Genomic DNA, 12,619 nt, shown 5'->3' with positions numbered 1-12,619 from the left:
AAAAAAACACACCCATATTTGACATTTTTCTATTTCTATTTCTTACCCATCATCCCTTTGCAGTGGGTAGTTTGTGCGGAGTCAGCTCGTTGGAGCTTGTTAGCTGCCAGTGTCTGTCCGTGGTTTTATACGGCGTTCCTTGGTTTAATTTAGGGGCTGGCCTGCATCCCATCTCAGTGGAGGTACAGCAGGCTCTTTGCTGCTGATTGTAGTGCTTTTCCCCCGACTTCCTCACACACGGCTGTTTTTCTTTTGTTTGTGTCATCTGATGAGACGGTGAGCTCTGGCCTGACCGCCTGCTTGATCGATTTCGACAGTTTGTCAATGTCTGGTCTAAGGGTGGTCATGCTGATTGTCTTGTTGAGATTGACCCTCGCTGCCAATCTCACACTGACACAAGCGCACCTGCAGGTGTTCTCTCCGACCGCGGTCTGTCCTGGAGACATGAGAGCCGATGCTATGCTGGCTGCAGGAGCTCTGTGCTAGCTCATATGACTCTGTTGCTTCTTTGGCTGCCATGTCCTTAACGCTTCAAGTGAACATTTTCACACTGGATGATCCTCCTCCTCCTAGCTTTCCTGTGCTTTAAGGGATTAGTCATCTGCATACGTAAAAGTGTTTAACGCTCATCACTCCGCCTCTCAAGCCCCTGTAGCATCTGATTGTCTCCAGGCACTGATGTACCCTAGTTGTTTGAGTCAATTTGTTTTTGAATTACTGTACCTTGTTGGCAGCTCACATGCAGTGTGTATACAGTATAATTAAAGAAAATGACTTTGCAGAAAATAGGCATATCTGTGTTAACTGGTAATATCTGATATAATATGTATCTCGGATTGCTAATACTTTGTATTAGCAATCATCAATAATTTTGCAAAACTCTTCTAAAATCCTAGAATTATTTTCCACTTGAGGATACGATAATGCCTGATGGTATTTGTGTGTGTGTGTGTGTGTGTTCACAGCAGACACCGGAGAGGGTGGGTCAGAGCGATGCTGTTTATGAGGTGGTGAGTCTTCAGAGGGAGGCAGAGAGAAACAATGAAGGACGACTGGCCTCGCCCACTGAGGAAGAGGAGGCTGATGAAGGTATGGATGTTTTTTTTCTCTCTCTGGCTCTCTCCTCGGTTGCTTGGTTTATACACCTCTTACTCTTAGTTGAGTTAATCATATACAATATAGAATAGCTATGCCACTGACATTATCACCAATCATGCAAATTGTATAAATCTTTGTAAAGTCAGTGAGGCTTTTGCAGTCTGTACATCATTGATAAGATGCCAGACAACCGTAATACTTCATCAGCAGGCCTACCCTCCAAATTCATATATATATATATCTCAACATTATTTGTCCTCCAAATCTTGCGTGTTTCAAAAATGCAACTTCACATTGTGCGGCGCTGTACAAATCCCTCACTGTCTTTAATATCTGAGAAAAAAGAGACACTTCTGTGAACCTTCACAGGCATGACAAAGAAATTAATTGCTTTACTGCAAACTGCTTGGCAGAGGGAGCATTCACTTTACGTTCCACATATCCAGCATTTTTTTTTTTTTCTTGGAGGCATGAACGCCTTTTCTAAATGAGATTTTATGTCGAGATATTTAGTCTAGAATAGAGGTTTACCAACATACACCTTCTGTGTTTTTCTTTTTTGTTGTGAGAAGCACATGTGTGATATTCATTGGCTGACATGAATCAACAGTGAAGTTTCATTTTCTTTAGGCACACAAACATTGGCAGGGTTGTGGGCGTGTGTGTGTGTGTGTGTGTGTGTGTGTGTGCGTCTGTTTATAGGGGATGAGTCTGAGTGTTTGTTTGTTTGCATATGTGTGAAGGAAAAGGTGTTCCGTGTGTTTTACAACCAATTTTGTTGCACGTGTGTGACACAGAGAACTGCAATGACTGCTGGCAGAATCTCAGGGGTTTTGATGGCGTTTTGTGTGATTATGCACGCTTGTGTGTGAAGCGTGAGTGGTTTTGTGTGGAGCCTGTCCCAATCCTGTTAGGGCTCGTTGGCTTATAGCACGACAGCACTGCAGTGTCAAACTACCATCAAACAACCCCCACACAACCTTTTTGGGTGAAAATGAACAGCCTTCCTCAGTCAAGCAGACCAATGATCTTCCTAACCAGCCAAATAGTGCCAGTTGTTTAAATGTGTCGTGTAAAAATGTTCTCGCTCAAATGTAGCGTTACATTGGCGCATTGGTGCAAACAGACCATTTGGTACCAACTAAGTTAATCTGAATCATCGTCAAACCATGTTGCTTGTGATGTCAATTCCCCGCAAGCGTCTTGATTAAGAAACTGAAAGCATTCAATTTAAACAGGTGACAAGCCAGAGCAGAGTGGATATTTTCCCCTCGATATTATGGCAAAACAGCAATATCATTAAAAGCACCAACACTGGCTGTTGGACCCCAGTGGTTTCCAAACATGACCCACTTTCAGCCCACTAATATAAACAGGACTGGCATTTCCACCTGACCACTGGCTCGGCTATGCAGGTGTCGCAGATGAGGCCTGGCCACAACTCGGCTTCATGATGTCTGCAGGGATAAAGGCGCACATTTCTGGGCTTTGTGTGTGTGTGTGTGTGTGTGTGTGTCTGTGTGTGTACATTTCAGAGGATTTTCTGTTATCCAAGTTTCTCATTGTGTGGAATAACCGTAAACGGCTAAAAGAATTCAAGTGGAGGTCATTTTGATGTCTGAAATATTTTGATTATCAAAGTATGCATGAAAAAGACATACAAATCGTATTTATTTTGTGGCAATATAAAGAACTAGCCTTGGTGGATGTTACGCAGGTTAATAAGTCACACCTACATTTTAACAGGATACAAAAGCCTGCAGTATTCTGGTATGACGATTCAAGCACTACAGTGGAAAATTAACCTCAACACACGAAAAGCCCTCTGAACCCCACTAACCTCTGGCTTCTGTCTTTAGTGGGAAAGGTTACAATTAGCATTCATTAGAAAAACAAATGACTGAGCCGTAGTAACGGCTCCAGCTCTGATTGGCAGTGAGGGAAACGTGTGACCCGGGTGGACACACTAAATATGGGTGTTAGCTGTGTAAATATCTATTGTTAACAAAAGAACATATAAATACATCCACACAACCTTCACACTTCCAAACGAGATGGTGGGAGAGGCAAACGCGCTATGGCCACGCCCACCTTAGAGACAGGAAGCGTATACCATTTGAAACCATTGGCGAAGAGAGTAATGCAGCATATTTGTTATCGAGCATCTTTGCTATGACTGCTACGACCGACTCTTCATCTCAGCCACAAACCCCATCCGTCTCCGTGCAAGCAGCGCTTCAACATTGTTCCCAGCAGGTCAGCACAGAGTTAGTAAAGACACTAAATAAGTAACTTAAAAGGGCATACTCATCTAGTGCTAATTGGAAAAGGAGTCTGTTGACTATTTTTGCGCAAATTTTGGAGGGAAAAAATGTATTATTGTGTGGCATTTCTCTCGTCTTTGCTACTGTCAACGCTCCTCTACTTTTTCTTTCCATCTTGAAGCACTAAAAGGTGTGAACAGAGTGGGATGCAAAAATCGTCGCACAAAGTCACGAGTCAGCCGCCAATGCCGGAGCTGACAGCTTTCAACTGGCACTGTGAGACACACAGAGGGCTTTTTCTATAACGCCCGCCTCCTCCCTCAGTGCTGAAAATTGCAGGCGCTCAGGGCCGTGGAGCTGGAGGTCAGCCTCATTGTGTACAGAAATGAATACACTCCTAGTGTACATGCCACCGCTGTGAGCACACACGCATTCAATTCATGTGGATGTTGTTTTTTTCTTCTTCTTGGAGGCTGCAAATGTGGAAAATAGGCCTGCAGCTGACATCTATTTATTTATTTTTTCTTTCACAGCAGGCTTTGTGATTGCTGCGCATTGTGTTTTTGTTGTTGGCCCAAACACATGCATACATCCATTTTTTTTAATTTGCACATATATAAGACTTCATCAAATCCAGATAATGGAAAAATGAGACTGGAGAAGTCAAGAAGCCACAGGCTTATGCAACGGACCTCCCCTCAATGTAAGAGAAAACAAACTATACCAAAAGAGGAGAAGAAACACAAAGCATAACAAATACAACACAGCCATACATACATAAAGCTTATTTGGTACACTAATGTCAAATAAGAGGCAAAGTGCGAGACAAAGTAAAGGACATTGTCGACAGGATAATAATAAAGTAAAATATTAAAGAACATCTTCATGGCACTAGTATAGCTGCTCACTTTAATGTAGACAAAACCAATCCACTAGTGTCTCCACATCAGAGAGATCCTATTTGAGAGTAATCCTAGAGTGAATGCACAGCCCTTCTCTAGATTAAAAGGTAACAGTAATTGTCCTCGTCTCGTCCTCGTTTCTTTCATCACCTGGTAAGTTGGCAGTGGCATTGGACTCGCGCTTCCTCGCCACGTGGCCTCCGCCAATTTGAGGACAGACGCAGCACCTTTGTGCTGGGCCTGAACCATTTTGAAAGGGCTCATCAAGCATTTATAAAGACCTGAAAAGCTCCTGCTGAGGCTGTAAGGTATAGGAGCTGCAGTGCATTGAGCACAGCAGCTGCATGTTCCAGAAGAAAATGTCTGAACGCCAAGGCCTTCGTAAAGGCTTCAGTGAGAGTCAAAGATGGCGTTAAAACCTTTTGAGGGATGTTTCTTTTCAGATTTATTGTTGAAATATCTGTGAAATGAGAAGTTCATTGACACAATTGTTTTTAAAAAAAAAAAAAATTATTCTTACTGTGCACTATGTGCTGGAACTACTGTGTGTGTGTGTTCCAGTGGATATGTGTGGGTATAGGTTCAGCTCTCCAGCAGCAGAGTAAGCCAGACGGTCAATTAGTGCTTCTACATCTAAACACAAGTGGTTCGCTGTGCTGATTGCCTCTTTGTCTGCCTGGAAAGTGTAGGCGCTGCTACTCCTTCCTCCATTTCACTGTGTGGACTCGATACTTAAAATGTGCAATTCAGTTCAGAGTGCCCTGACATACATTAAAGAAGACATAGCGGTGTATATATCCCATTCCAGCAGACCGATGGCTCTCACATAGCCGCTACTCTCAAAGATTCTCCTTCATGAGGTTAATATGCTTGGGACTCTGCTGGGTCCTGTTGTCTACATTCATGTAGATGATGTTAAAGGTCATGTTTTGTTGGTCTTAGCACTGTTTTGATGTGGACAGAGGTTACAGATACCAGGAATGATCCATCTGTGCTCTAAATGTATTTTAATATCTGGGTGTGTTTGTGTTTCCCGCAGATAGCGACAGTGAAATCTCCAGTGGGACAGGAGACGTTTCCAAAGACTGTCCTGAGAAGATCCTGGAGTCCTGGGGAGGAATCCTCACCAGATGGTAAGGGCCTCAGAACAGACAGGAATGAGTGATTTCAAATGTAGATGTTTCAGTTTGAAGCTGGACAGGGAGGTTGAAACAGTGGTGAGGAGCAAGGAGAATGAGAAAAATGTACGTTATGGATTTGTATACAGCTAGATGGTCTAAATGTAGAAATGGTGGAAGGTATAGAGAAATAAATAAAAAAAATAAAATTGGGAAATGGTAGTGCATTTTTTGAATTTTCATAAGGAGTGTAAACGGCAGCAGGTAGATAATATGGCCGACATCTTCACATTAATTATTCAACATGAGGAAAACCTTGTCCTTCAGCTTTGACTCAGAGTCCACCTCCTCTCGTCCTGCGCTCTGTCCTGCTGTCCGCTCGTCAAGTGCAGCTCGATCCGGGATGAGCGATGGCACCGGGTCTCTGTGACGATGTGGGCTCAACAGTCACCGACCTCCCGCTGCTTTCATCCATCTGATTTTCCTGCGACAGAACCTCAGACAGAGTAGACCGGGTAGTGGAGTAGCCTCCGATCCTAGCTGGGTTAGCTTAGCTTCCAATTCGGCTCCCCTCCCTCTCCTCCCTGTGGTGTTTGGTCCTGCAGGTCTGGCTGGTTGGTCGGCCGTGGGCGGCGATCGTTTCAATTACTGCTGCACCTAATCCAATCCCGAACGCTTCCTTCATTATACTCTTTGTGCTTTTTACAACACCCAGCGTTGACACATACAGCTTTAGGTGTGGCGTGATTAAAGTTAATGAAAGATGTTTCTGGCTTTTCATTTGATTGCACAGCCTGTTGTCTTGCCGTTGCATCAGCACGATGAGGTGAAGTAGTTTATCAGGGAGTTGCTTTCATATGGCCTCAATAAATGCATTATGAGATTTCAAGCATCATTAAAAAGAGCTGACGGTGTGTTTCAAAAAAGATATTTCCTCATGTGGGAAAACTCTTACAGCATGGCAGCACTGCGGTGAATACTCTTCTCTATCACACGACGGTAATATATTTGGTTCTGAAGTCAGTGTAGTAGTTACAGTAATCAATATGATGATTAATGAGATATTTGGTACGTACTGTGATTAAAACTAGTTAATAAGCAATCAACCTGTACTTAATAGACTACTGCACTCAATACTGAAGTTAATACTGATTTTAGTTTGATTGAGGCGGTGAACCCAGAGCTGCTTTTGTGAACGTGAAGCAGAACCACAGCAGGAGTCTGTGGATTTACTTGGCAGCTTCCATTGTATACGTGTGTACCCGTATGAATAATGAAGTGGAAGTTCAGTCAGCCCTACCTGGCCTGAGAAGTGAGGGAAAGAACTTTAAATGCATTCTGGTCTAATTATACTACACTGAATAAGTACTTTGTTATTAAGACAAAGTAGCATCCATGTTGATGCGTAGAACTCTGCACCTGATTGACTTGATTGGTCTTCAAACTGCCAGTGCACAAAAAAGAAAAAAAAATAATGGTCAAATCGGTCAAGCTGCACTTCACATTAATATTTAAAGTGGCTGAATTGAATTAAGTGAGATTGTGAAATAATGGATTACCTCTGCGTGTTGTGCATCAGGCATGGGAACCTGTCCACTCGACCGAAGGGTTTGCCCTCGCTGGTTCGCGGCGGCATTCCCGAACCACTCAGAGCTGAGGTCTGGCAGCTGCTGGCTGGTTGCCACGACAACCACGACCTGCTTGAGCACTACCGCATCCTCATCACCAAGGTAAACACACACACACACACACACACACACACACACACACACACACACCCTCACACGTACACCAAGGAGGGACAATTGCTTTTAACAAGTCGCATTGTTTTTTGGTGATACAAAACACTTTCAGGATGTTTGTGGGCTGATTAAACACACGACTTCAATTTCCAAACTTATTTAAAATCATAAACTGATCCGAGGGCTGACGCGCCATGAGGCTGTTATTGGTTTCATGTCTCAAAATGAGCTAGAAAAAAGCCAATGAACAAAAGTCCGGAGTTACTTTGACTTAACGGGTTGATGTGTGGAGTTGCCTCTTCTGTGCTGTATTCATGACTTGATGTAAACTTAGAATATGGAAAACAGTGTTCACACAGCTACTCTGCCTACGTTCCATTAGATTAACTTGTTTGCCTTTGGAGAGGAATCTTTCGCATACAAACAGCTGTGACATTTAAATGCACGTGGTGCTGACTCAGATTGGCCCTTTAGCCTCCCAGAGAGCTTACAAGAACTCAACTTGAATTTTAGGACCTTTAGTATTTAACTGTTTGCTGTTCTTCAGGCTTTGTTCACATATAACCTTCCTTGTTGCAGTTTGACTTTTTGGTGGGTTGAATTTAAGGTGCGCATCAAACTGTGGTGCATCGACACCGCCGGAAAATTGGATTTGGACCTGCTGACTAAGGTTTCTTTCATTGTACAGCGAGTTTGTTTCATATGATCAAGACCAATGGATCACAAAGAGTCATTGCTACCTTTTACGTTCTGGTCCAGTTTGTGTTTACTCTAAACAAACAAAGAAATATAAACATAAAATCATATTAACGGACAGGTACTGCAACTCATAATCGGATTGTTTTGGCAACGGTCATCCTGCATTATAAATGCTACATGCCATGAACCTATAGGCACTTTGCAATTTACAAATCGTTTTCATTTTTTGTTCCTCTCCAGAATTACTTTTTTATTTTTGTTAACCAGTAGCTAGGAGGCCATCGTAAAGGTTAAAGGTAGACGCTTCAATGGCCAGAGACCACAGATGGAAAGATTGTTTACATTGATATATATTAAATTCTTACTGGGTAGCAAACAGTTATGACCTTTTGTTTTTAGACATTGTCAAACTAATAGTTACGTCAGGTTCAACTGGAAGTATTAGTTTGATGTTGATTACAAGTTGCACTGCATGAGACGAAGCATTTTTGTAATTTTGCCTTTTGGAGGTATCTTGGTTACACAAAGGTAACAAGATAACAATCAATCATTGTGTAATCCTATAAATATTACTTTTCTTGATCTATTGATGATTTCAACAATCTATATTAATCTTTTTTCAACTAAAGCTGGCATTGCTATTCTAGTTTTCTACGGTTATTAATCCAAATGTGATCAAGCAGTTGTGCAAACCAGGCCTGTGACCCTTCTTTGGTTACCAGTAGGTAGTGTGACAAAGCCCCACTGGGCCACGCAGCAGCAGCAGTAGCAGCAGCAGCAGTAGGAGGAGGAGGTGATATAAACACACAAAGCAGACAGAGATCTGTGCTTTTATGGATAATGCAATAGTCTTTTTTTTCTTTGACGCACAGGAGCGGGTGAAACTATCTGCCTCGATCAATAAGTATAGAGAAAGAGACGGGGTAGATGGGAAGAAGACTAATGGTGAGAGGGAAGAATGTGGACCCATAAAGATGAGGTTGTATTCAATGGGGGAGGATTGGAGAAAAGAAAAGTGTGTAAACGTCTTAGAGTGCTGGCAGATTTCTATCTTTCCTGAGTTACATACCTCAGAAGTTGTTTTTCAGCTCCTGAGTAAGTTTCTCTCTTTGTCTTTCACTTCCTGTCACCATCTTTATCTGTTAAATTGGAACCGTTCTTCTTTTGCTCTTCATGTCACATTCCTCAGCCTGGCTCTCTCTGTCCTTCTGCCCCCCCCCCCCCCTCTCTCCTTCTCTCGCCTTACATAAGACCAAGCTTCTGTAGTTCAGCGCATTTATTCTCATTCTGTTTGCTGGGGCCTATGCCCACAGTCTCTGTCTTGCTGGAGTAGTGATGGTATTGATAGGCGGGTGGCCGGGCTATTAATAGCTGCACCAAATGAATGGAACTGAGGGAAGATGGAGGAGGGAGGAAAAGAGGGGGAAGAGAGGCAAATGACAGCAGCGGTGAGGGCGATGTGGAGCTTCTTAATGTCTGTTGTCCGGGCTCTGTGACGACGTTAATGCTGATTGAATTTTAAGTTATTGGACCGTCGTCCTTATGGAAGGGGTATCGGTATCGTAAATCAGCGCTGTTCAGGCGTTGCGTTAGTGACTCACAGCCGATGGGCGTTAAACCATGTCTAGTTTTTAGTCCTGAACCTACATCACCAAAACAGATCTCTTTCTTGTTTTTCCAATGAAAAATTAGCTACGGCATCATGCACATTCTGTACCCAAAAAGGTGAAAAACAGTCCGAACGTGTGTTTATTTGTTTGTCATTATTTGAATAAAACTAGCTGCTCCCTCTCTCATTGTAAAAGTCTTAAAAAGTCGGGGGTTTATCTCAAGGAAGCTACGGTATCAGACACCCTGAATGAAATGTCCTTCAGCCTTCTATATTTCATTCTTAGGGATGTGTCTTATGCACTTCTTCTCTAATATAATTTAGCAAGCTCTCAGAAAATAGAGAAACAACATATACTATGAAATGGCATGCTTTTTTTTGCGTTTTTAGTACAATTCCTATATGTATGTGATGCAGATCACCCCATGTGGACAGATAGACATTTCATGTCCTTGAGAAAAATGTAGCATCATGTAAACAAATCGAAGCAAGATCCAAACATTCCTACACCCTCGCAGTAATACTAGTTTAATTTAGTTTAAATAGAATGCGATCAGTTAACTGCCATTTATACTAATTTAGCACTCAAATTATATTTTACCATTGAATTTAGACTCTGACTCACTAAGTGGAGGGTTTGTTTTACATGGTGATAGTAAATTAGTTTATTTAATTCCGTATCTGTGGAGACTGAGAGGTCAAAAGCGACTCCTGAATCCCGTTGTGAGCCTCTAAATTGACCTCGTCACCTCTCGAGGAGCTCGTTCCTAAGGTGAGAACCACTGGGTTAGAGTAACTCACTGAGCATTTAGCAGCGTGTGGCCTGTGGCCGGCTAGCTTGATATCATAGATAGCAAGTGTCATGTTCAGTGTTGTACTGCTCTCATTTACAGTCATCACACACAGAGTCGCAAATACACACTCCGTCACACACACACACACACACACACACTATGGCCTTAAGGCATCCGAGACATTCACAAATAACTTTTTCTCGGCTGGCGCAGCACTGTGTCCGGGGTCGGGGGTTGGGAGGGTCACTAGTGACATTTGAACAACCTTTTCGGCTCCCTGGAGCTGAACAAGCCCAAGGTGTGTTTCCTCGCTTCAACCAACAGCTTAAAAAAGCTCAGCCAGCTATTTCCAGGCCTGCCTTTCCACAGACCAATCTCACTCACGGCACAGCTGGTGTGTTAACAGCGGTCAGCGTTTCTCCACAGGTTCGATGGCCGTCATCAGAGGCCTAGAACAGCGGTTTCACCGCAGCAGGCCGTAAGGAGCCTCCTACTGTAGGAAACTGAAGGTCTTACAAGGACATTGTTTCTCCCAAGGGAATGGATTTTTCTTCTTTCTAACTTTTCTGTTTGTTGCTTTTGTACAATCTCCCACTCCTTGCTGCCTCGCTAAATATATGGGTACCAAGTGAGCGGGGTAAGAGAATTTGTAATTTTGTAATAATACTTAATAATAATCCTTTTATATATATATATTGTATAAATACTGATTCAAATTCTTCTAGAGCACCATTTAATGGATACGTTTGTGGTTATTTAGATGGAGATTCAGGTATTGATAAATGGAATTGAAAAGCATGTTTCTACATAAATCCGTGATGATATTAATTATGGATCAGTTTCAGAAGAGTTTATAGATGCCAACCCAACATTTCGTATTGTGCCTTCACTGTCTTTTGTTTGGATGTTGTGTCTGTGCAAAGTCCCCAGCCCCTGTCCTTCATCTTATTTGGACACAATTTGACCGTGGTAATACTACTTTTGATAGAGAAATGCTATTTTGAGCTACAGGAATAAGCGTTTGGTACATTTTTTTTAAAAGGTTAACTTATTTTAGCTGTAAAGATTTTATGTATCTATCATTTTCCATTTCCTTCCTGAACTTTGCTGGAATTCCCACCCGTGACTGGAACCAGCTCGGTTTAATTCTTTACACAGCATGTAATGAAATCGAAGAGCAAATTAGTCCGGGGCTGTGAGGTGCTTTGCATTTTGATGTTGAATCATATTGAGGCCAGGCGCCAGCTTAGCGATGACATTTAACGTCAGTGTGCAATCAAAGGTAGCATCAGCCATGCAACCAGGCTGGAATAATACTACACCCACGCCTGATAACCCACATACAGACACATGGAGTACAATGTACATACGATAGGCTGCCATGGTAACTGCCAGGGTCTATGGACTTGAAGTTGTTTCCATGACAATTCTGTGTCTCCTTTCATCTTTGTCTTTTAACCTCTGCCTTAGTTCATTAGGTACTTGATATTTGGATAATTGGAAACTGGGTTGGTGGCCAGCTCCTTAGGAATACACACTTTTTCTTCCTTCAACCACTGCCGTCACTATTGAACAGTATGTGCACACGTGCCCGTAATAATTAAAATGTTGAATAAAAACCAGGCAGCTCTACCGTCTAGTGAGCTGGAGAGCTGTTTGAGGTTGCCTATCACATTGTCTCACTAATGACGGCACACAAAACCAGGTTTGTATGCCTCCGCACCAGCGACAGCCGTAGTTAGAGGCATCTAGTTTTTTCATAAAATGACAGGAAAATAATTATATTGCTTCTTTTCTGATGCATTATTGGGATTACTTTTTGTTCTTTTGATGATGTACACTGGAGGTGCACATGTGCTGTATATACTGTACATTAACATGCATATTGCTATTAAAGGAAGAAACTCCAACTTTGGTGGTGTTGATGCTTGCACCTCTTACAGACCTCACGGACGTCAGAAAGTGTAGTCGAAAAACCATGCAGTGGGAACACTAAGTTGTTTTTCTTAGGTCTTCAAACATTGACATTTTAGAGATACAAGGTTTTCACCCCTTGCTGAAAATACAGTATTCATGCATGCACAGACACCCATCATGCACATACATAAACATAATTCCTCTGGCTTAGTTGTTTGCCCTGCCGCTAGTTTGACGTCTCCCACCGTTCATGGATGAAAAAATAAAAAAATCCCCTTGAGGAAAGTCTTGTCAATCAAAGCCTCTCACACAAAGACATGTGTACACACACACACACACACTCCCCCCACTGGCCCATCCTGCTTCATAGTATCTGTAGGGAACAGTCTGCATTGCATGGCCACAACACAGCCAAGCAACACCGCTTCCATTCTCCCCTCCTTACAATATAGGTCTATTCACAGCACCTCTCCCAT

General features: G+C 42.5%; 1 protein-coding gene across 1 annotated transcript in view; it reads left to right on the top strand.

The window, feature by feature from the left end:
* Positions 1-12,619, top strand: part of rabgap1l (RAB GTPase activating protein 1-like) — a 102,992-nt gene that overhangs the window by 17,340 nt on the left and 73,033 nt on the right. The window contains exons 11-13 of the mRNA XM_079157987.1: positions 966-1,089; positions 5,304-5,397; positions 6,962-7,112. Coding sequence (XP_079014113.1) covers positions 966-1,089; positions 5,304-5,397; positions 6,962-7,112 — 369 coding nt within the window. The remainder of the gene's footprint in view (positions 1-965; positions 1,090-5,303; positions 5,398-6,961; positions 7,113-12,619) is intronic.

This window comes from Pholis gunnellus, assembly GCF_910591455.1.
Source record: "Pholis gunnellus genome assembly, chromosome: 4".
NCBI classification, from domain to species: domain Eukaryota; kingdom Metazoa; phylum Chordata; class Actinopteri; order Perciformes; family Pholidae; genus Pholis; species Pholis gunnellus.
The sequence above is the reverse complement of the archived record's forward strand: the minus strand, read 5'-3'. Positions and strand labels throughout refer to the sequence as shown.